General features: G+C 37.1%; 1 protein-coding gene across 1 annotated transcript in view; it reads left to right on the forward strand.

Annotated features, from left to right (window-relative positions):
* The window catches only part of SPIRE1 (spire type actin nucleation factor 1), a 170636-nt gene that overhangs the window by 70413 nt on the left and 73898 nt on the right, over positions 1-26325 (forward strand). The window contains exon 3 of the mRNA XM_081802551.1: positions 12288-12521. Coding sequence (XP_081658677.1) covers positions 12288-12521 — 234 coding nt within the window. The remainder of the gene's footprint in view (positions 1-12287; positions 12522-26325) is intronic.

A 26325-nucleotide genomic window follows, 5' to 3' on the forward strand; every position in this document is an offset into this window, starting at 1 on the left:
TCTGATCATGCTGTGTACACACAGCATTGTTTACTTACCCAGACTGCCCATGCTAAATTCACCAGTAACCTCTGCTTCACTAAATCCAGGGGATGTGTCCTAGACCTTCCCTTACCTCATCCATATTCAATACATATGACCATGTCTTCCTTCTTGAAATATTTTCTTCTTTGACTTTTGTGATATCATAATCTTTTGATTCATCCTCTGTCCCTTCCCTAATATTAGTGCTCCTTTACAGTCTAGTTTCTTGATTTCTTACCCCCTGGCCAATCATTAAGTGTTTGATTCTTCTTCTCTTGTGTATTTTTCTCTCCTTCAGCTGTCTCATACACTCCTGACTGGTGATCAATTATTTGCCAAGGAATCCCACTTTGTGGCCTCAGCTCATGGTTGTCTTCTGCAGTCCATGTAGCAGTGGACTATCTGCTGCCTATCTAACAACTGTGATGCTGTTTCTCACAGGTATCTGAACTTACCATTTCTCTCTGAATCTCTTTTTCCTCCAGTTTTCCATATCAGTAAATAGTACCACTCTCTCTACTAGCCCCAGCTAGAAACTCAAGAATCTCTTTGATTCCTTTTCCCTACATTTAATGCATTGCCAAGTCCTCTTTCCTATCCATTCTACCTGTGAAAAGGCTTTTCAGATCCTCACCGTTTTCTGTCTGCACACTGTTACCACTCCAGCCCAAGAAACCATCATCCCTGAGTTGGACTCTACTGCAGTTGCCTCCTAACTAATCTTCCAACATCTGCTCTGGCCCATTTCTCATCCATTCTCCAACACCGTATTTTAAAGCTACACTTTCTCTTTTTAAATTAATAGAATATTTCTTTTAGAGCAGTTTCACGTTTATAGAAAAATTGGTTGAAAAGTACAGAGTTCCTACATCCCCCTCTCCTCCTTCAGTTTCTCCAGTTATTTACATCTCACATTAGTATGGTACATTGTTATAATTGATGAACCAATACTGATACATCTTTATTATTATTATTAACTAAATTCCATAGTTTACATTAGGGTTCACTCTTTGTGTTACACATTCTATGGGTTTTGACAAATGTATATGACATGTGCTCACATTACTGTATCATAGTTTCACGCTTTAAGAATCCTCTGTGCTTCACCTTTTCATCTCCTCCCGGGCTCCCCAGATCTCTTGCAACATTTTTACTTTCTCCATAGTTTTGCCTTTCCCAGAAAATCATAGAGTTATATAGTCCTTAGCTTTTTCAGGTTGGCTTCTTTTACTTAGCAATACTTTTAAGGTTCCTGCATGTCTTTTCGTAATTTGATAGCTCATTTCTTTTATTTCTGGGTATTAAAGAGGGCACGTTCTGCATGGAGCACTGGGTGTTACGCACAAACAATGAATCATGGAACACTACATCAAAAACTAATGATGTAATGTATGGTGATTAACATAACAATAAAAAATAATTTAAAAAAAAGAACATCTTGGTTGTTTCCAAATTTTGGCTATTATGGTTAAGTCACTGTAAACATCTGTGTGCAGGTTTTGTGTAGACATAAGTTTTCAACTTATTGGATAAATACCAAGGAGCACAATTGCTAGATTTTATGGTGAGAATATACTCAGTTGTGTGAGAAACTGCCAAAATGTCTTCCATAGTGGCTGAATCATTTTGCAGTCTCACCAAACAGTAAAAGTTCTGTTGCTCCACATCCTCACCAGCATTTGATTATGTCAGTGTTTTGGATTTTAATGATTCTAATAGGTGAGTAGTGGGATTGTTTTAACTTGCAATTCCCTAATGACTTACAATGTTGAGCATCTTTTCATATGTTATTTGCTATCCATATATCTTCTTCAATTAGGTGTCTGTTCCAGTCATTTGCTCCTTGTATAATTGGGTTCATTTTTGTATTGAATTTTAAGAGCTCTGTATATTTTAGATACCAGTCCTTTATCAGAAATATGTTTAGCAAACATTTTCTCCCAGCTTGGGGCTTGTGTCATTCTCTGGACAATGCCTTTCATGGAGCAGAACTTTTTAATTTTAATGAAGTTCATTTTATCAATTTTTTTCTTTCATGGATTGTGCTTTTGGCATTGTATCTAAAAAATTGCCAAGCCCAAGATCACCTAGTTTTTCTCCTATGTTATCTTTTAGTTTTATAATTTTGCATTTAACTTTCAGGTTTATGATCCCTTTTGAGTTAATTTTTGGGAAAGTTGTAAGGTCTGTGTCTAGATTTATATTTTTGCGTGTGGATGTCCTGCAGTTCCAGCACCATTTGAAGAAAAGACGGTCCTTTCTCCATTGAATTGCCTTTGCTCCTTTGTCAAAGTTCAGTTGACTATATTTTTGTGAGTCTATTTCTAGGCTTTATTCTGTTTCATTGATCTGTTTGTATTCTTTTGCCAGTACCACATTGTCTTGATTACTGTGGCATGATATCTTTTAAAAATAAAATATGATCAGATCATCCCACTCTCCAGATCACTTCAGTGGCCTGCCTTTGCTTTTACGTGATGAAGATTCAGGTCCTTGAGATAGCTCATACTAGGCCCTGTGTTCTGTGTGAAGCCTCCCTCCCCACCTCTTAGACTCTTCCTAGCTCTTCCTTTGTCATTAGTATTTTCTTCCCCAATCATTCCTTGTTATTCTTGACCTGCAGGCCTTTATACTCACTGTTTCCTCTCTAGAATTCTACTCTAACTCCCTCTTATCCTGGTTAGCTATACTTGCCTTTCACATTACCATTTAAAACTTACTGCTTTAACAAGGGCTTCCCGAATCTTCAAGCTAGCTTAGGGCTCCCTATTATACATTCTCATAACACCCTCTCTTCTTTATTATAATGTTAAGCACAACTGTATGACTTATTTATTATGTTTTGTCTAAAACAGAATCTCTGTGAAGGCCAGAGACCTCACAGAGGTGTTTTTTCATTATTCCATTTCTATTGCTGTATACACTGCTCTTGGTAAATACCTATCAACTGAATTAATGAGTGAGGGGAAGGGAACTGTGTATGCTGGACATTAGCTAGATTCACTAATGGAAAAATGTGCTTTCTTTGGATAGCTTTTACTAGATGTGAGGCTGCCACAGTTAGTATTTAGAGATTGCAGCAGGAAATTTTATTAAATCTTTTATGTTTTTGTGAGAAAGGTAGAGAAGTGTCAGATCAGTAAAGGTTGCATTGTAATCAGTGTCAGCCTGAGAAAATTGTCTCTGGTGTTCTGAGGGCTTCTTAGTTGCAACTACCCTATTTAACATTTAAATCAATTTTATGAAGACTCAGAAGGCATACTCACATTGGCAGATTTTATAAGTTTAGAAATGATAGTAAATGAATTAACTGGTAGACTCTAGATTTTAAATGATGTTCCTAAGCTAAAAAAAAAATTGATCAAAATACAAAGATAAAATAGATTTGAGATAAATGTAAAACTCTTTTACCAGGATTACATAACCTCTTTACAAACACTAGCTACAGTTATGTTTCACTTATTTTATTAAGATAGAAAGATAGCTAACTATTATGTGGTGTGTATTACTTGTCACTATGGTTGAATGTAAACCTAAAATGTCAGCAATTTAATGATTTAACAGAAATCTGAATATAAAACTGGGTGTATTTATAGAAGTATGTGATGTAGAACAAGGAAGATGCCCATTTTTTGTGTTCTTTGATGATTTTACTACATGTGGAATAGGATTTAATACTGGATGCCACATTTTGGACAAATGTTGGCAGACTAGGAGATGCTTGGATGTGCAGCTTGGTTACAGTAGAATTCTGGTTATGGAATCTCCTAAGTAGCAAAGCCAGGTTGGAGTCCTGGCTTTGTTACTTGTTAACTGATACTAAACAATTTATTGACCCTCTTTTAAGTTTTCTCATCTTTAAAATGGAGAAAATGTCTACCTCACAGGATTGTGATAAAGGAAAACATGTTCCTAATAAAATGTTATACAAATATAAGGAAATCTCATTCCTCTGATTGGCAAAGGGACCTGAAGAGTGGAAGAAACTGTTTTTAATTTTTAGGCTGGAGAAGAGGGGCTTTTGGTAATGAGGCATGAGTGAAGGCAGTAGCAGCTGCTGTTTGAGGCACCTTGCTTGACAACCTTGATATAGATTGCATCCATTTAATCAGACTTGGCATTAAAGACTTTTGTGCTACTATATAACTTACATGTGTTTAGCAAAGATTTTAAATACTCTGTAAAGCAAAGTGCTAGGCACCATAGCAAATGCCAGGAAGAATCATACTTGATCCCTGTCCTAAAGAAGTTTTCATTCCAGTAAAGGAGACTAATACGGACTCAAATATTTTTAGGAAGTACAAATCAACATGAAGAGGGGCCAGATGAAGTGAGTTAGCATAGTAAGAGGAAGACTGCATGTGGGCTCAGTGGGCTTACATCAACCTTGAGTGCTTTACATGAAACACTGGTGTTGGTCGGTGTGCTGTTGTTCTGTAGTGAGGCTGCCCTCAGTGACGGCATGGCTGGGTCTAGAGGCCAGAGAACACTCAGTTCCATTCATGTGTCTTTTTACCCCAGAGCTGTGGGCCTTATAGCCAGCTATCACTACTGAGAGGTAATTAGTCATGATGATGTAGCAGCCTTAAATTTTGGAATGCATGGTTTTATTCAATGCCTTCTTTTCTCCACCCTTTATCAGTTGGTTAGGCTTAAAAACCACAACTTTCTAGTGCGCTTCACTTGTTCCATTTAACTTTAAGGTTTTATGCTGTAATTCCTGTAAGCTTTATTGAATGTTAGAGTCTCTGGAAGTGTCTGGGCCGGGGGGGGTGGGGGTGGTGCCAATGTGACAGGACATGAACGATGATTTTCCAGCTGCCTGGAGACTGGTAATTCAGATGAATATTTTAGATCTGACACTGCTGTTTCCCATGGGTTTTCTTAACATTTCCAGAGGTTTTAGCAAGTGAGTTTCTAAAATGAGTATAAGTAAGTATATATCTAGGCAAGCTGGTATGTCTAGGTACAGTTATGCTTTGATTATTGCTCTGGTGGTCACCCCTATTCCATAGCTCAAGACTATCTGAAGAACTGGGTATATGTTTTAGCAAAAGATTAGAAGTTCCCTCAGTCCATGGAGGTAGTGAGTCACCTGGTGTACATGTCAGTCTAATAATGCCCAGCCTTATTATGCTGTATTCCCAAGAGGTTTGGTTAAATATGGAACTACTTCATGGTTCAGATTTAAATCAGGAAAAGTGAATAGATTTAGGATGTTTAAACCAGGTTATACTTAGTTTATCCTTGAGCTAAGAGAAGACCCTCTAGAAACTTTCAGAGGCTATACAGGGCTGAATCACCACTATAGTGGTCTGTTGGAATGAGAAAGATTGAAGTGACAGATATATTTGCCTATGTCCATAAATTCCATATCCAACTTTAAACCATACAAGTCTGAGTGGAAAGAATTTATATTTTGGTTCATTCATTCATTAACTGTTAAGTCTTTGCTATTTATAAAATAATGTAAAGACAAAGATGAATTATAGAGGGTTTTGCCTTCAAGGAGCTTAATCTTTTTGCGGAATTAAGATATGTACATAATTAACTATAATCCAAGTTAAAAAGTGAAGTGACCACATATAAAGGTACAAGTTAATGTCATGGTGATTTTGAAGGGAAAAAATGATTGTTTTCCTCAAGGAAAAATAGTGGGTAGAGACTGTAATGTGATGTAACAGCTGACAGCTGTTAATCAGGGTCAGCAAGTCATTATGGAAGAGATTCCTTTGAGCAGGGAGATGGAAAAATGAATAGGATTTGGACATACAGAAGTAGAGGAGAAAGTCCATGTAGAAAGTAGGAACAATACTGAATAATGTCAGAGAGACAAAGTAAAGAGCAAATAAAGGAAAGAGTAAGGAATCAGTACAGTTGGACGACAGTGTGCATGAGTGATAATAAAAGAAAACTAGGTTGAAAAGGTAAATTATAGTAAGATGAGAAAAAAGATCAGAATGTTAGAATGTATTTGTCATTTAAGACCTACTCTCCCGCTCTGGGAATGTCTGTCTAGACACACCTTTTACCATAAAACTGTGAGAAACAAATTTATGAGGGACCCTGGCATCCTTGGAGAGCTCTGTGATCATTCTTCATAGGTTAGACTTTACAGAAGGGGCACTGTAGTCACTGAATTGAGGAACCTAAATGCTGATCCTGGAGTGCAGAGGCCAAGTGGCGGTACTCAGTGACCACAAGCAGGGTTGATCTGGTTATCATAATGAATTATAGAGTCAAAGCAGCAATCAGAATAGTCTGATGCCCAGAGACCTATGGCATTGGCTACTTGATCATGGTGTTCCTAGAAGTAAAATAGATAGGAAGCCCACTGAATTCTTACTTGACCTGTATAAGCAGAAAAAGTTCTAGGTTAAGTGAACAAGAGTCTAACTTGAATCATAAAAACACAGTCATGACACCCCTCAGTCAGTTCCCAGGCTTGAGTCATTTGCAGACCCAGAACCTGTTGTATGAAGGAGAGGCCATAAGTCCTGCTGAGGAAAGACCCCTCTACACTGCCAAAAATTTGCATTGTTAATTTTTCTTCCAGCCATCCCCAAAGGGGATGCACTGCCCTGGGGAAAGGAATTAATCAGATTATTTGGGAACTACTGGATATTGGCTCTGGACTGATACTGATTCTAGTAGACCCAAAACGTCATTGTGGTCTACCAGCTTATGGAGGTCAGATGATCTATGGGGTTGTAGTTCAGGTCCATTTCACAGAGAGACCAGTGCATTTATGAACCCATCCTGAATCTAGTTATTCTCCAATTCTGGAATGCATCATCGGAACAGACATACTCAGCAGTTGGCAGAATCCCCAAATTCATTCCCTGACCAATGAAGTTAAGCTGTTTTGGTGGGGAACACCAAGTAGAAGCTACTAGAACTGCCTCTACCTAGGACAATAGTACACCAAAATCAATAGCACATTTTGGGGGGGGGGGTGTTCCAGAGACTAGTGCCACCATCAAGGACTTGAAAGATGCAGGAGTGGTGATTCCCACATTTGTAATCAGCCTGCCTATTTGGCCTGTGCAGAAGACAAACGGATCATGGAGAATGACACTGTATTATTGTAAGCTTAACCAGATGGTGGCTTCAGTTGCAGCTGCTATACCAGATGTGGCTTCATTGCTTGAGTAAATTAACACATCCCCTGGTACCTAATATGCAGCTGTTATCTGTCAAATGCTTTTTCTTTGTCAATAAGACCACCAGAAGCAGTTTGCTTTCATCTGGCAAGGCCAGCAGTACACCTTCACTGTCCTACCTCAGGGGAGTATCAGCTTTCCAGACCTCTGTCATAATTTAGTTCACAGGGATCTTGACTGCCTTTCTCTTCTCTAAGATATCATACTTGTCCATTACATTGATGACATTATGCTGGTTGGACCTAGTGAGTGAGAAGTAGCAACTACTCTAAATTTATTGGTAAGACATTTGTGTGTTAGAAGGTAGGAAATAAATCTGATAAAAATTCAGGGGACTTTCACCTCAGTGAAATTTCTAGGGGTCCAGTGGTGTGGTTCATATGGAGATATCCTTTCTAAGGTGAAGGATAAGTTGTTGCATCAGTCCCCACCCCCAACCCCACAACCAAAAAAGAGGCACAATGACTAGTAGCTTCTTTATATTTTGGAGACAACGTATTCCTGCAAATATATTGTATTACTCTGGCCCATACCAAATGACCCAGAAAGTTGCTAGTTTTGAGGAAGACCCAGAACAAGAGAAGGCTCTGCAACAAGTCCAAGTTGCTATGCAAGCTGCTCTGTCTCATGGGCCATGTGATCCAGCAAATCCAATGGTGCTTAAATTGGCAGTGGATAGAGATACTGTTTGGAGCTTTTGGCAGGCACCAATAGGCAAATCACAGTGCAGGCCCTTAGGATTTTGGAGCAAAGCCCTGCCATCCTTTGTGGATAATTATTCTCCTTTTGAGAAGTAGCTCCTGGCCTGCTACTGGGCCATAGTACAGACTGAACACTTAACCATGGGCCACCAAGTTACCATGGGACTTGAGTTGCCCTTCATGAACTGGGTATTATCTGACCCTTCAAGCCATGAAGTTGGGTGAGCATAGCAGCCCTGCATCATCATTTGGAATGGTATATATGAGATTGGGTGCAAGTAGGCCCTGAAAGTACTGCCCTCAGAAAGAACTGCACTTCTGCTATACTCCCTTTTCTTTCCTAGTTTACTATACCTGTTTTCCTTGTGGGGAGTTCTACAATCAGTTGACAGAAGAAGAGAAGACTTGGGCCTGGTTTACAGATGGTTCTGCATAATATGCAGGTGTCACCTGAAAGTGGAGAGCTGCAACGTGGAGCCCCTTTCAGGGATGTCCCTGAAGGAGAGTGCTGAAGGGAAATCCTCCCAGTGGGCAAAACTTTGAAAAGTACACCTGGTTGCACACTTTGCTTGGAGGGAATATGATTGGCATATTGGTGACAAGGAAATCTGGGGAAGAGATGTGGATAGACTTCTCTGGGCAAAAAAAAAAAAAAAAGTGAAGATATTTGTGTCTCATGTGAATGCTCACCAAAGAGTGACCTCAGTAGAGAAGGATTTTAATATTCAAGTGGATGAGATGACAGGTTCTGTGGACACCAGTCAGCCTCCTTTCCCAGCTACCCCGTCATCACACAGTGGGCTTGTGAACATGGCTACAATGGCAGGGATGGAGATTTTGCAGGGGCTTATCAACATAGATTTCCATTCACCAAGGTTGACCTAGCTTTAGCCACTGCTGAGGGCCTAAGCTGCCATCAAGCAGAGACTAACACTAAGTCCTCAATGTGGCACTGTTTCCTGGCTGATCAGCCAGTTACCTGGTGGCAGGTTGATTACATTGCACTGCTTCCATCATGGAAGGGGCAGCATTTTGTTCTTACCGGAAGCGTTACTTTTGATACGGATTTGCCTTCCCCTCACGCAGTGCTTCTGCCAAAACTACCATCCATGGATTTACAGAATGCCTTATTCACCATCATGGTATTCCACACAGCATTACTTCTGATCAAGGAACTCTATAGGAAATAAAGTGTAGCACTGGGCCAGTGCCCATGGAATTCACTAGTCTTACTATGTTTCCCGCTATCCTGAAGTAGCAGACCTGATAGGATAGTAGAATGGACTTTAAGGAGGCTAAGGAGATGTGTATGAGTGCCGAATTCACAAGGGGTAAACTTGTGATGGTTAATTTTATGTGTCATCTTTTGTTAATTTTTTGAGTGTAGTTGACACACAATGTTACATTAGCTTCAGGTGTACAGCATAGTGATTCCACAAGTATATACATTATGCTATGCTCACCACAACACTATTACAATATCATTGACTATATTCCTTATACTGTGCCTTTTTAAAAAAAGATGTTATTTATTTATTTCAGAGAGAGCGTGAGTTGGGAGGGCAGAGGGAGAGGGAGAAACAGACTCCCCACTGAGCAGGGAGCCTGACACAGGGCTCGATCCCAGGACCCTGGGATCATGACCTGAGTGGAAGGCAAATGCTTCACCTACTGAGCCATCCAGGCACCCCTATGGTGTGCCTTTTATGTGAGTTATTCATTCTATAACTGGAAACCTTTATCTCCCATTCACCTTCACCCATTGTACCCATCCCCCAGCCCCCCTCTCCTCTGGCAACCACCAATTTGTTCTCTGTATTTATTTATTTGTTTTGTTTTTTAGATTGCACATATATGTGCACTCATATAGTATTTGTCTTTCCCAGTCTGATTTATTTCACTTAGCTTAATACCCTTTAGGTCCATCCATGTTGTTGGCAATGGCAAGATCTCATCCTTTTTTATGACTGCGTAATATTCGTGTGTGTGTGTGTGTGTGTGTCACATCTTCCTTATCTATTTGTCTATCAGTGGACTTATGTTGCTTCCACATCTTGGCTATTGTACATAACTGCAATAAACATAGGAGTACATATATCCTTTTGAATTAGTGTTTTTATTTTCTTTGGGTCAGTATGCAATAGTGGAATAACTGGATTGTATGGTAATTCTATTTTTAATTTTCTGATGAAACTCCATACAGTTTTCCACAGTGGGTATACCAATTTACATTCTACAAACAGTGCATGAGGGTTCCTTTTTCTCTGTATCTTCGCCAACATTTTTGATTTCTTGTCTTTTTTATTTTAGACATTCTGACAGTTGTGAGGTGATACCTCATTGTGGGTTTGATTTGCATTTCCCTGATGATTAGTGATATTGAACATTTTTTTCATGTATCTGTTGGCCATCTGTATGTCTTTGGAAAATGTCTGTTCAGGTCCTCTGCCCGTTTTTTGATGTGGAGTTGTAGAAGTTCTTTATATATTTTGGATATTAACCCTTTACCGGATATCCCATTTGCAAATATCTAATATCTAAAGTAGGTTGTCTTTTTGCTTTGTTGATTATTTCCTTCACAGTGCAAAAGCTTTTTATTTTGATGTGGTCCTGATTATTTTTTCTTTTGTTTCCTTTCAACTTTGAAAATAGGGATTAGAGTTCCAAGTAAGACTATACAAATCAATGAAAATATTCTGTATTTTCAGTGAGAAATAGTAAAAAACCAGTACTGTTTAAAAATCAGAAGTTGAATTTTTAAGTCTTATATTCGTTTTGAAACTCGTGTTGAGAAAATATTATTTCACTTGATATGGTAGATTTCAGATTTTGTGGAGATTTTTTGAGTGAACGCCCTGAATGCTTTTAAGGACTGTAGCATATGTGATGACAATAACTCTATTGTGTTTAGCTTGTCTTTAAAACTTCTGACTTTTCCTTTTCTTTGATACCACCTAGACAACTTTTTAAAAAAGACAGCATTGATAATGGCTACAAGTGGGATAAAGAAAAGGATAGATCTGTTTGTTTGTTTGTTTGGGGGGGGTAGCTGAATAAGCATTGGAAAAAAGAGACCTAGGGGCAGGAAAGAGAGGGAGAGAACATTTCCTCTCTACCTATTGTAAGTCAGATACTATACTAGGTACTTCCATTCATGTGAATGCCATTTCGTCTTAAAATCTCATGAGATGTAGATAATCATTGACACTCATTTTACAGATAAGAAAAATCATGACTAAAATAAATAATTTGCCCTGAGTCAAATGGTTAGTGGTAAAAGTCAGGATTTAATCCTAAATGATTAATGGTAAAGTCAGCATTTATTATTTTTTTAAAAGATTTTATTTATTTATTAGAGAGAGAGAGATAGCCAGGGGGGTGGCAAGAGAGCAAAAGCTGGGGGGCAGGGAGGGGCAAAGGAAGAGGGAGCAGGCTCCCAGGGATCCCGACCTGAGCTGAAGGCAGACACTTAACTGACTGAGCCACGCAGGCACCCCAAAAGTCAGCATTTAATCCTAAATCTTTGGCTTCGTTGCCTGTGTTCTTCCCCACAAAATAGCTAAGGTGAAATGAGCCATTAACATTGCAAAATAAAACAGAAGGGCTGTTTATATGTGAGTTTTCTGAGCAGAAAAGAAAGGCTATGTTGAGGAATAAAGTAGAATTCCCTATATTGGCAAAAGTCTGGAGCATTTGTGAGGGTGATATTCGGCTGTGATATATACCTGGTGTTCCTAAATCAGGTTCATATTTCACAAGGTACTATTGGTGGAGTTGTGGGGGTAGGGAGGATTATCTGTGCACCACATTGAATTCAGAGTTTGAAAGAGTCTTTCATTTGTTTGCATCACATGAGAGATGTTTCCAATAATTAAATGGAACTCAGTGAGCATTGTGTATCTATATATAAGTAGATTTTGTTGTTGTTGTTGCTTAAGCTTAAGTTAGCTGCTACTAGTAATTGAGTTTTCAGTCTCTCAGATCCCTGGTATTTCTTTGAAATCGACTTTGATAAACACCGGTGTAAGAGTTCTTTGATAGCTCTATCGGATCTCAGAAATATCTTTTGGAAATTTGGAAAATTAACCTGGTTAGTATTTTATACAAATGGATAATATAGATTTTAGTATATAGTATAAATCTAAGAAAACAAAAAGAGTTCATGTATTGTTATATACTGGACTGAAGAAATCACACAAAAATTTCCACCTGGGATTTTTTTTTTTTTGAATGCATAGGTGAGACTTTTAAATATCTCCTCAAATCTAATTTGTCACCTGTTTCTGAAATGGAATAGATTAAACCTAGCTTAAGTGTCATACTAAATATTTTATGCCTTACATTTAGTTCTGTAAAGCTATTTAGTCATCTCCATTATCACTTTCTTTAATGTCCCTAGGTTATTGAATCTCTGGGAATTGTTATTTATAAAGCACTGGACTATGGTCTGAAGGAGAATGAAGAAAGGGAGTTAAGCCCCCCCTTGGAGCAGCTCATTGATCACATGGCCAATACGGTGGAAGCTGATGGCAGCAACGATGAAGGCTATGAGGCTGCAGATGAAGGCCTGGAAGATGAAGAAGATGAAAAGAGAAAAGTCTCAGCCATCCAGTCATATAGAGATGTCATGAAGGTAAAGAGGCAATAGACATAGTACTTGTTTTTTGGTTTTTTTTAAGATTTTATTTATTTATTTTGACAGAGAGAGAGACACACAGTGAGAGGGAACACAAGCAGAGGTAGTGGGAGAGGAAGAAGCAGGCTTCCTGCTGAGCAGGGAGCCCAATGTGGGGCTCGATCCCAGGACTCTGGGATCATGACCTGAGCTGAAGGCAGATGCTTAATCGACTGAGCCACCCAGGCACCCCAGTACTTGTTTTTTTTAAGAGTTGTTATTTCACTTTAGACTTTTTTTTTAATTTTTTATTTTATTTTATTTTATTATGTTATGTTAATCAGCATACATTACATCATTAGTTTTTGATGTAGTGTTCACTTTAGACTTTTAACTGTAGAGAACAAACTGGTGGTTACCGGAGGGAAGGGGGGTGGGGGTGTGAAAATAGGTGATGGGAATTGAGGAGTGCAGGTGTTGTGATGAGCACCAGGTGTTGTATGGAAGAGTTGAATCACTAAATTGTACACCTGAAACTAATATTACACTGTATGTTAACTAAGTGGAATTTAAATAAAAACTTTTAAAAAAAGTATATGGGAAAAAGTAAGTTACAAACTGAAAAAAAAAGCAAACGGGAATTCAGCATTTGATAATAGTTCATAGATAGATCTTCAGCTATTAGTGAAAGGAATAAGGAACTAAAATATTCCTGGTTTTGTGATTTGTTCATACCCTCAACATAGCCATTTGTGATTGAATTATAACTCTCAAAAAACCACTTTTAGATATCATATACTCCTTAATATTACATATTCTACACCAGCTTAACTGAGCATGATGTCTTCAGTTGACTTCTGCATTTTCCTTTTTATGGAGTAAATAACAACTGTGATCCACTAATTTATATGAAGATTCTGCATCTGAAATATCACAGCTGATTGTCTTAGCTTGTTTTCTTGACCTACTTAGTGAAATTTATATGTAATAAAACAAGTTTTATAGCTTGAATTGAAATTTTCTCCTTAAACTTTCTGTGTACTTGAAGGACATAATGCTAAATGCACAGAGATTAAAATTAAGATTCGTCACCTTAGTCTTAAAAGAGCATTCTGTTTAGAGTTATTTACATATGGTGTTTACTAGATTTTGTAAGCAGTATTAGTTGTATATCACTTATTTTCCAACTTTTTAAAAAGCATCCCAGAGACAGGAATAGAGAAGAAACTTGAAGACAGTACTTTTCAGGTGTACTACAGTATACCCTGCATCTTGTCCCTTCTTAGATAATAAATTTCCTGAGAACTCTAGAACAGGACTCTACAGTTATGATGCTTGTGAAATTCAGATACATTCTTCAGCTCTTTTAATACTTGCAGTACTTTCATTTTAAATCAACAGTGTATGCAGGTAAAATCCTCATATATGTACAAATTGGAATTTCACACATTTAATTCATTTTATATTTTCTAGATGTTAAAGAATACTTTGAAATATATATATATTTAAGGCAAGATAAAACTTTCTGCAGCCCACAAATGACTTACTTGTTTCATTGTAGACCAATGATAATGATAAAAAGTGAAAAGTAAAAGATTTTCCATTAAGGCATAAACCTACTTATGTCTTTTTTTTTTTTTAAAGATTTTATTTATTTGACAGAGAGAGACACAGCGAGAGAGGGAACACAAGCAGGGGGAGTGGGAGAGGGAGAAGCAGGCTTCCCGCAGAGCAGGGAGCCCGATGCGGGGCTCGATCCCAGGACCCTGGGATCATGACCCGAGCCAAAGGCAGACGCTTAACGACTGAGCCACCCAGGCACCCCCCTACTTATGTCTTTAAAAAGTTATTTGGTAGGGGGTATGTAGGGGGCAGTGAACAGGGAGTGGTGAATAAAGAGGAGAATACCCACCTGACCAGTAGAATAATAGATGTCATAGCCAGATTGCTCTCTTATGCTACAGATTTAGAAGATGAGGGCTAGAGATTTATTGGAATCTTACAATTCTTATTCAATGACATTGAATATGTTAACTTACAAAACAAAAATTCTTGGACATTCAGCAATTTGAACTGGTAACTTTCATTTCATTTTATTATTTTTTAATTTGAGCTACTACGTTTGGCCTCCTACCTATCTTACTGCTTTCATAATATGAAAAATAATTAAAAGGGTGTTTACATATCATAAAACCCATTATTCATGGCCATATAGTGATATATAGAGTTTGTGGTTTGATTAGTGGGTTGAAATCTTCAGTTAGTAAACTGACTTCTTGTTGGAAGAGAAGACAAGAATTAACTGAAGGAATATAGCTGCTTTCTCCTTGTTTGAAGTGGAAATATGAAACTACATTTGAATAATATAAATAATAGAATACTTAGGAACTTGGAGATAGTTTGTTTTTATGTCTTAGTGAACAAGAACTCTTTAGTGTGTAACTTCTCCCCTGAATAGTCATTCTTATTCTACTAATATTTTAATTTATGTTTTAACATGATATTATTTGAAAAGTGCTCTCACATTTGTTGTTTTCTGAGCCTTACGATAACACTGTGAGGTAGATTGGGAAGACATTTTTATGCCCATTTTACACATGGAAGAACTAAGGCTCAGAGAGCCTTCTCCAGCTTCACAGGACGGAGTAAGGGAGAAGAAGAAGGGTACATGGTGGTTAAATTCAGAGGCTTATACTCTGGTAGGCCTGGTTTTGCCATTTTTGTACCAACTGTTGTTGCCCTGGATTATTTAATCCTATGATCCTTATTCTTTTGTAAAGTGAGAACAATATCTGCCTGATTGAATTTTTGCATATAGAATTAGATGACATAATCAATATAAAGTATCTAATATAGTTCTTGTCATGAATAAAAACTTAATAGCACTTACTATATGCCAGGCATTTTTCTAGGTGCTAGGAACATACTACCAAACAACATACAAGTGGTCTCTACCTTTACAACTTTTTTTTTTTTTTAAAGATTTTTTATTTATTTATTTGACAGAGAGAGACATAGCGAGAGCAGGAACACAAGCAGGGGAAGTGGGAGAGGGAGAAGCAGGCTTCCTGCTGAGCAGGGAGCCTGATGTGGGACTCGATCCCAAGACCCTGGGATCATGACCTGAGAAGAAGGCAGACGCTTAACGACTGAGCCACCCAGGTGCCCTCTACCTTTACAGCTTTTAATTGAAATGGAGAAAAACAGAATATAAACAAAAAGCATAAACACATACATATAATGTTTTATGACTCATTTCAGGGCTTTTTGCCATTGCATATAAATCAGAATGAATTGTAGTCACAAATTTATGTCAGAGATAGAAACGTTCTTCTCTTAAATTAAAAATATAACAGCTAAAACATTTTCCTTTAAGTATTTTTTTGAGAAACATATATAACCAAGTTTTGAGAAACATATATAACCAAGTACTTAATACTTTCAAGAAGCATTAAGGAAAGATCATTTTTAAAAATTATTTTCTTGGGGTGCCTGGGTGGCTCAGTTGGTTAAGTGTCCAACTCTTGATTTTGGCTCAAGTCACAATCTCAGGGTCATGAGATTGAGCACCCCCCCGCCCCAGTCAGGCTCAGCGCCCTCAGGGAGAGTCTGCTTGAGATTCTCTCTCTTCTTCTGCCCCTCCCCACTGTGCGTGAGCTCTTGGTCTCTCGCCTTTTCTGTCTCAAATAATAAATAAATAACTCTTTTTTAAAAAATTACTTTTTTATCTGTAAATACACTCTGGAAACTATTCATTCAATTAACATGAGTCAAAAAGAAAAGATTGTAGATGTGAAGGAAAAAGTGGTGATGATGGAGTGCGAAGTGTGCAGGAGTGGAAGATCAAAGAGACAGGGTTAGGGATGATGAAAGAGTAAGACTTGAAATGGATAGAAAGGACAAGTTAAAAAAAAAGTGTAGAATCTAGAAAAAGTGTCTGAGAAATGACTGAAATTAATGAGAATAGTATATGAACAAAGTTCTTCATTTGGAAATGAATGTAAAGTTCTCAGTTTATTTACGTACTCATTTACCTTTTGAAATATTCATTAAGCCTTTAGTGTACCTTCTTTGTGCAGAGTGCTCTGTCAGCACTTAGGTTGCTGAGATTAACTAGGATTAAGTGAACCCCTGTGAATTAAGTATTATAGACCAGGTGTGTAGGAACATACTAGCCCATACACTACTCTTGTGCAAATTAGCGATTAGCAATAGACATTCCTGCTTCAAGATACTTTACTTCCATCTGTAAGAAAATTATTATAATAAATAGAAATTTGCAATGTCTGTTTTGTAGAGGATGTCATTCTAGATATAGTACCCTCATGAACATTCTGAACATACCAAAGTGGTGGTCCAAAACGTACATGAGATGCTCAGGGAGCGCAGAGAGAAGCAATGAACTCAGCCTGGTGGATTCTGGTGCTCTTATACAATCCAGTCCCCCTAATAATTGGGGGATGCATATAAAGCAATACCATATGCAACTCTTTTGCAAGCAAGAATTTACTTTTGTTGATATCTGAAATTAATGGTAAAGTTTTTCACTTAATAATTGATAGCTGCAGTGTAAATTTTCATAGCCCTTATATAAAATAATTTGACAGTATACTAAAATGTTTGAAACTGTTCACAATGTATAATAGCAAAGGCTAGGAACATCCTAGATGTTCATTAATAGGGGAGTCTCTAAGTATCACTCCCCACTAAAAGAATCCCAGGATTCCTTAGAGAAATGGCTAATTCCAGATCTAGGAAGGAAATATATAAAATAGCCTGGAACAACCTATCATACCAGAAAACAGACTACCCAGGGTTACTAAATTGTATAAAAAGGACTCAGAAGCCAACTCAAAGAGGTTCCCGTTGGTCAAAGATGGAAGAATTTGATCATTAGTAAGAATAATAGCTGCGATGGATTAAAAAACACATCAAATATTCTGATTTCCATGAACACATAAATGATAGTAAAACTCTCATTGGTCACATTCAGAGGCTGTTAGGGAACCAACTTATTTCAAGAATTGGCAGATAAATGGAAAGCATATTCATCCTGCCTTTTCCATATGAACCAGCACCTTAGGGTAACCAATTACTTTCGTGCAAGTTTCTTTTTATAAAAGTATTCCAGCTAATATGTGGAAAATGGAATGATAGGAATTGCAAAATGGTAATATTCTATTTCCGAAGAAAGAATAGCAGTAATCATTGTGTCATCAAAAGAGACCAATAGACTTTATGCGACTCCTGATGGAAGTTTACAACATCACTTAGGAAGTATTCTTGCCAAATAAGCAAACAAAAAAAAACCCCTATCTTCAATCTGGTCAAGGCTCCAGATCTAACTACCAATTTTCAGGAAATCCAGAGGATACAGAAACATTTTAAATAACACCCTAAGGATGCAATCTGCAAAATCCAGATTGTGGGAAACTCTGTAGTACAAATCATATAATTTCTTCAATAAATAAATTCAAGAAAAATGGAGGGGGAGAGAAGAAAAACTTAGATTAAAAGAAACTTGATACATAGCATCCAGTTGCAGCATGTGGATGTTATACGGATTCCAGTTAAAAGAAATGAATTGTAAAAATGTGTGTACATATTTGAGGTAATCAGGAAAATTTGGCCTCTTATGTTATACTTGATGATATTAGAAATTACTCATATATTTTTGTAAGATTTTGGGGCACCTGGATGGAGTAGTTGGTTAAGTGTTGGACTCTTGGTTTTGGCTCAGGTCTGATCTCAAGGTCATGAGATGGAGCCCCAGTGCTAAGTGTGGCGTATGCTTGGGTCTCTCTCTCCCTGTGCCCCCTCCCCCCTAAAATAAAGAAATAGATCTTAAAATATATATATTTTTTATTTTTAAGTAATCTCTACACTGAAGGTGGGGCTGGAACTCACAACCCTGAGATCAAGAGTTGCATACTCCACTGACAAAGCCAGCCAGGCGCTGCAGAAATTAATCATATTTTTAATATGATAATAGTATTGTAGTTATTTTTTAAAGAGCATATGAAACTCAGCTAACTGGGATTTGCTATCCTGGCGGGTAGGGCTGAGCAGGTGAGGAAGTAGATTAAGATTGGCCATAAATGGATCATCATTACAGTTGGGTGATGGGTACATGCTAATTCATATATGATTCACCTAGTTTTGTTTTGAAGTTTTTTCATATAAAAAATTAAAATATATAAAAGTGTCCAGAATAATCCTTTGTGATAGTAATACCAATGGTAGAAATTTCTCGGGGCACCTGGGTGGCTCAGTTGTTAAGCGTCTTCCTTCGGCTCAGGTCGTGATCCTGGGGTCCTGGGATCGAGTTCCGCATCAGACTCCCTGCTCGGCGGGGAGTCTGCGTCTCCCTCTCGCACTCCCCCTGCTTGTGTTCCCTCTCTCGCTGTGTCTCTCTCTGTCAAATAAATAAAATCTTTAAAAAAAAAAAAAAAGGAAATTTCTCATGGAGGTAAGTTTTTAGTAGCACGGCACTCAGATACAAGCGGATGCAACTGCTCATGTGCACCCCATGTGTGTTTGGGTTGTGGAGTGGCCTTCGGTGGTCTCCTCTGCAAATGGGCTTTGTGGCCTAGTGTCCCCATCCCCGCCACCTGTGATCCCATGCCAGGGCATGGAAGGGGTCGCCACCAAGGTTTCCACCAGCCCACAAGCGACAGCATGGCAGCCAACCCCTCCAGTGGCTCTTGCTCATGGCCACCCATGACTATTACTGGCACCACCTGGGTTCCGCTTCCAGTAACAGCTCCAGCAGAAGTGCAGACTATCCTGTGGAAGGCATTCCTCACCACGCAGGTCTCCCCAAGGCCAACCCGGTCACTGGTAGGCAAGCTTCTTTTCCCACAAGTCTACTCTCTTGTTCATGGCTACAGTGTTGGAGTCCCCAGAATCCTTGGAGTCTTCCCAGGCCTCCAGCAGGACAATCACCTGTGATTTAGCTCTGGAAGCCATGAGGAAGCAGCCTGGTGGCCAGCCTGGCAAAGCCAACACTGGGCTCCAATCCTGAGTGGCCAACACCAGGCTTCAAAAGACACTAGGCTCATCAGACCCCACCCCTCCCCTCCCTTTAGACTAGGTAGGTTGCAGCAAGCAGAAGCAGTTGGGCTCTTTTATATCAATATAGCAAAACACCAAAAAGGAAGTTGATAGAACCCCACTCTTTTATTATCCAAGCCACAAACTTTCCTGATACCTTGTAACTGTGTACCTTGCACCAAGTGGAAAAAAAACTCCAAGGCAGCCAGTAAAAAGAAAAAAAAAGAAAGAAAAAGAAAATGTTTAAATTGAGATATAATTGACATATTATGTTAGTTATAGGTGTACAACTTAATGATTTGGAATATGTATATATTGTGAAATGATTTTCATAAAAAGTCTAGTTAACATCCATCAGCATACATAGTTACACATTTTTTTCCTATGATGAGAACTTTTAAAATTTACTCTTTCAGCAACTTTCAAATGTACAATACAGTATTATTAACTATGGTCACTATGCTGTATATTACATCCTCAGGACTTATTTTATAGCGGTAAGTTTGTGTCTTTTGACTTCCTTCACCCATATTGCCCGCCCCCCCCCCACACACACCCCTACCTCTGCCAACTACCTATCTGTTCTTTGTACAAAAAGATTATTTGTTAAAGTTTTTACTTAAATTCCATTTAGTTAACATACAGTGTAATATTAGTTTCAGGTGTAGAGTATAGTGATTCAACACTTCCATACAACACCTGCTCATAATGACAAGTGCACTCCTTAATCCCCATTATCTATTTTCACCCATTCCCCCACCCACCTCTTCTGGTAACATCAGTTTGTTCTCCGTAGTTAAGAGTCTGTACAAAGAGATAACTTTTAAAAGAAGAAAATGTTACATGGATACATTGAAGATGTGTTTTGCAGCATTATTTACACTATTCTAAAATGAAATAAATGGCAAAGAAATGATTACCAACTAGATGGACTATTATATAGTCTCTAAAATTATAATTCGCTGAGTTATTTAGCAATATGGAAAATTTCTGCTTTAAAATAGAAAAGAGACCATGAAGTTCTGCATATACTGATATATGGATAAAGAATGAAAGAAACTGGTAATTTGAAATAGTATATTAGTGGTGTTGTGATTCAGGGTAAACCATTTAGCTTCAGAAATTCCATTCCTCTTATTGTTTACCATTTATATAATAAATAAAAGATTGTAAAATTTTAGTATATTAAGTATGTTATCGGCCATGAGTAGTCTTACAAGTTATGCTTTCAGTGTTAATTCATAATTTAAAACAAAATGTGGCATGTTTCTGCAAATATAAGCATAAAGTTTACACAATAAGCCCTGCTTATAAAAAGCTAGCAGGTTTTTGGTTTGCCGTGTGATGTCAGAATTTGCATACAATTTTGAAAACTCCTCAGGGGAAAAGTTTAAGAAAAGAATAGTACTGTAGAATGTGATTTAAAATAGAAACAAGATTTATGTATTTAATTTTATTATGCCAAACTAGATTAGCCCAGTGCAGAGTTTGTCTTCATTTTAAAAACGTACATGTATTACAAATAGCTGATACAGGGTGCTTGGGTGGCACAGTTGGTTAAGAAACTGACTCTTGGTTTCAGCTCAGGTCATGATCTCAGGGTCATGAGATGGAGCCCCAAGTTGGGCTCTGTGCTCAGGGGGGAATCTGCTAAAGTTTCTCTCTCCCTCTGACCCTCCCTGCACTTACTCTGCTCACATTCTCTCTCACTCTCTCAAATAAATAAATTTCTTAAAAGAAACCAAATAGCTGATACAGGATCAATCTATTATTTTCATTTATGTATGAAGATGGCATGGGTTTAATGGAGCATATACAAGCTTGTCATTACTGAATTAAGATCCTGCGAACATAGGTTAGTTGGGTGAACGGTGTTCATCAGTCAAATTAGAAAGACTCCAAAGAAGGAAACTGCAGTTCTCTGTACTTCAGAATGTTGTGTTCTTTAAGTTTTGAAATTTGCTGGGAACATACTAATTTGTTTTTTCTGATTTAGGCAAAAATTTAGTAACTTATCCTAACTATATGATGCTAAATTTAGTGAAAATGTTTTTTATACAGTTTTTTCTTTGTTTAGTTGTTGATTTCTTATGATAAATATATGATTACATTCATTAGGCAAAACATTTTAGTTATAGTTTAAAATGATATTTTACTTAGGTTTTGCAAATAAAATTCTAAGTTTTGTGAACTGAACATTTTTAAAAACATTTGAATTTCAACAGTTGACAATAAATTATGAGGAAATCCTGTAGTCTAGTATTATCGACAGAGGACTGTAATGTGATAAATTCTAAACATTTGAGAAGATACCATTTTGATTATGCCATTTTCTCTTCTGGGATGATTGAGTTTACAAACATTGCAATTAAATGTTTCTAAGCAAAGGGTGATGGATTGCTAAATGCTTTGGAATATAGAATTTAAGCAAAAACTCTATTCTCAGTTAATTGTGCCAAAGTTTTAAGAACTTGATGGTCTGTATAGTATTTTGATACTAATTAGGGTAAAAAAAATCAGTGGATAATATATAGAATTTCTGAGTTACTGGCATACATCTTTGATGTGATATCAAATAAAATTTTTTCAGAGCACCTGGGTGGCTCAGTTAAGCGTCCAACTCTTGATCTCAGCTCAGGTCTTGATCTCAGGGTTGTGAGTTCAAGCTCCAAGCTGGGCGTGGAGCCTACTTAAAAAATAAATAAATTTTTTTCTCCTAGTTGGTGCATTCAAAAATATAGATGCTAACTTACTTGACAAAAAAACGAAAATGTTTCAAAATGTTAGAAAGTATTGTAGGTTGTCTTTTTTTTCTAATCACATCTATCTAGACAAAGTTTGCAGATATTTTCTAGTTTTGTTGAAAATATATAACAAGGTCTTATGTGTTTAATGAAAACTTCAGAAAATTTATTTGGATTCTAGCAATAGTATTAATGATTCTATACAGGGAATCCAGATAATGGAGTTGTCAGATTGACTTTTAATTTATGTTCAAGATTCCAAGAGTCAGGATTGAAACTTTGAGCAGAAAACTGGAAAACATAAAGAACCAAATGGACATTTAGAACCAAAAAATAAAGTAACTGAAATAAAAGTTTAGTGAATAGACTAGACAGAGCTGAAGAGAAAAAGAATGAAATGGAGTATCGTCAGTAGAAAATACTGAGAATGAAGTGCAGAGACACAAAAAGAATAGAGTACAGAATAAAGGGTCAGATACAAAGGCAGTATATTTAATTAAAATCCTAAAAGGAGGGCAAGGAAAAGGGAGGATGGAAGAAATATTTGAATACTAAGAATCAATACATACTAAGGTAATAACTAATGTAGTTAATACGTATTAGTTAATACAAACTAAGAATTTTCCAAAACCATGGAAAATACTATGCCACCAATTCAAGAAGCCCCACAAATCAAGAGCAAGTAAAATAATATGAAAATAACTTAAGTTTCTTGTAGTTAAACTGCCAAAAATCACAAACAGAAAATCTAAAATCTTAGAGGAAAAATTAGACTGCACTAACTTCTCAGTAGAAACAGCAGAAGCTGGAAGACATAATGGAATGATATCTTCGAAGTTCTAAAATAGAACCTAAAATTCTTTACCTAGTGAAATATCTTTCAAGAATAAAGGTAAAATAGGGGTGTCTGGGTGGCTTAGTCGGTTAAGCATCTGCCTTTGGCTCAGGTCTTGATCCCAGGGTCCTGGGGTTGAGCCCTGCATTGGGCTCCCTGCTCAGTGGGGAGCCTGCTTCTCCCTCTCCCTCTACCCCCGCCCCCTGCTTGTGCTTTCTCTCTTGCATGCATTCTCTCTCTCTCAAATAAATTAAAAAAATATTTTTAAAAAAGAATAGAAGTAAAATAGCTCTTTTTCTGGTTAACAAATATCAGGAGTGGCCTAGAGTAGGAGTTGGGGAGTCGTCAGCCTTTAGGTGGCATTTAAAATTAACCTTAAAAATTTATTTATAGAACAATGACAGGTAGGTTAAGTAAGAGATAACATAGTCCATCCTCTCTTGAAATAAACTGAAATCTAACAAATGTCAAATAAATTGTCTAAGGTCATATAACCTCGTGTTGATAGATGTGGGTCAGAACCTACTCCTGCTAATTATGTTCCTCTTCCCCCATATTGTCCCTTTTTTTTTTTTTTGGTAACTGTAAAAGATGGTTTTGTTGTATGTTTACTGTATATCATGCTGTATGCTTAAATACTTGAAAAACATGACTTTCTTTAATACAAAAGTAATAAACATTCATTCTAGAGTAGAGTGCATAAGAACTTGGCTTAGATCTATAGGTAGACTGCTTGGGTTCAACTCCAGTTCTGCTGCCTAGCTGTGTGATTTGGGTAAATTACTCAGCTATTCTAAATCTCAGTTTCCATATCTATCAGTTGGATTGTTGTAAGGATTAAATGAAATGATGCATTCAGGAACAAAGAACAAAATAAATATCAAGCAGTTCATGGACACTGAAATAACCACTTGGATTATTTCTCCTCTGTGGGACTGTTTCTCCCTCTGTCTCAATGGAGACTGTGGAATTTCATTATTCTTTGTTAAGTTTTTAAAACATATTTTAAATTGCGGTAGAATACACATACAACTTATCATTTAAATTAAAGTGTACAATTTAGTGGCATTAAGTACATTCACAGTATTGTTCAACCATAATCATTATCTAGTTCCAGGGCTTTTTTATCACCTCAAATGGAAACCCCATACTCATCACTTCTTATCCCTTGTCTTTCAGCCTCTGGCAACCACTAATCAGCTTTCTGACTTTGTGGATTTGTGTATTCTGGGAATTTCATATAAATAGAATCGTACAATATATGACCTTTTGTGTCTTGCTGCTTTTACTTAGCATAATGGTGTTAAGGTTCATCCATGTTATGGTGTGTGTCAGTACTTTATTCCTTGTTATGAATGAGTAAGATTTCACTGTATGTATATACCACATTTTGTTTTTCCAAGTATTAGTTCAGAATATTTGAATTGTTTCCACCTTTGGCTACTATGAATAGTTGCTGGTATGAACATTGATATACAAGCTTTTGTTTGAACACTGGCTTTCTATTCTTTTTGATAAACAGTTGGCCCTTGAACAATGCAGAGGTTAGGGACATTGACCCCCTGCACAGCCAAAAATTTGCATACAGCTTTTGATTCCCCAAAAACCTAACTGCTAAGGAAGCCAAGTGTTGACCAGAAGCCTTTCTGAATACATAAACAGTCAGTTAATACATAGTTTATATGTTATATGTATTATTTACTGTATTCTTACAATAAAGCAAGCTAGAAAAAGTGTTATTAAGAAAATCATGTGGAGGAGAAAATACATTTACAAATACAACACAGTACTGTACTGTATTTATATTTTAAAAATCTGCATGTAAGTGTACCTTAGCAGTTCAAACCCATGTTGTTCAAGGTTAACTGTATCCTACCTAAGGTGGAATTGCTGGATCACATGGTAACTTTTTGATAAATCACCATACTGTTTTTCTCAGTGGCTGTACCATTTTACATTTCTACCAGCAATACACAAGGGTTCCAGTATCTCCACATTCTCATCAACATTCATTTTCCATTTTTGGTTTTTGTTTTTGTAGCCATCCTACTGGGTCTGAGTGGTATCTCATTCTGGTTTTGACTTGCATTTCTCTAATGACTAATGGTGTTGAGCATCTTTTTATGTGCTTTTTGGTCACTTGTATATTTTCTTTGGAAAAATGTCAGTTTTTAAATTGAGTTGTCTTTTTGTTGTGTTTAAGAGTTCTTTATAGGGCCGTCTGGGTAGCTCAGTCAGGTAAGCATCTTGGTTTCAGCCCAGGTCATGATCTCAGGGTTGTGAGATGATAGAGCCCCATGTTGGGCTTGGCTCTGGGTGTGGAGCCTGCTTGGGATTCTCTCTCTCCCTCTCCCCTAGCCCCCACTCTTTTTCTCTCTCAAATAAATAATCTCTTAAAAAAAGTTCTTTATATATTCTGAATAGTAGACCCTTATCAGATAATCTGATTTGCAAATATTTTCTCCCATAATGTGGACCTTTTAACTCTCTTGAAAATGTCCCTTGATGTACAAAAACTTTTAACTTTGATGAAGTCTAATTTATCCATTTTATTGTTATTGGTTATGCTTTGGTGTCGTATCTAAAAAATCATTACCAAATCCATGAACAAGAAGGTTTATCCCTATGTTTTCAGAGTTTTATATTTTGGGCTGTTATATTTAGGTCTCTGATCCATTTTGAGTTAGTTTTTATATATATAGTATGAGTTAGGGGTGAACTTCATTTTTCTGCATGTGGATATCCAGTGTTCTTAGCATCATTTGTTGAAGAGACTGTTCTTTTCTCATTTAATGGTCTAGGCACTTATGTCAAAAATTAATCAACCAAAGATATATGGGTTTATTTCTGAACTCTCAGTTCTGTTTCATTGATTTATAGGTCTTTCCTTATATACCACATTGATTGGATTACAGTAACTTTATAGTAAGTTTTGAAATTCAATCTGTAAGTCTTCCAACTTTGTTCTTTTCAAGATTGTTTTGGCTGTTTGAGGCCCCTTGCAGCTCCATATGAATTTTAGGATCAGCTTTTCTGTTTCTTCAAAAAAAAAAAAAAAATCGTTGGTATTAGGGATTGCATTCAATGTCTAGATCACTTTGTGTAGTATTACCATTTTAACAGTATTAAATCTTCCAACCCATGAATATGGGATGTTTTTCCATTTATTTGGGTCTTTCAGCAATGTTTT

The sequence above is a fragment of the Leptonychotes weddellii genome, chromosome 13, assembly GCF_054177405.1.
Source record: "Leptonychotes weddellii isolate Sample4059 chromosome 13, ASM5417740v2, whole genome shotgun sequence".
NCBI lineage: Eukaryota > Metazoa > Chordata > Mammalia > Carnivora > Phocidae > Leptonychotes > Leptonychotes weddellii.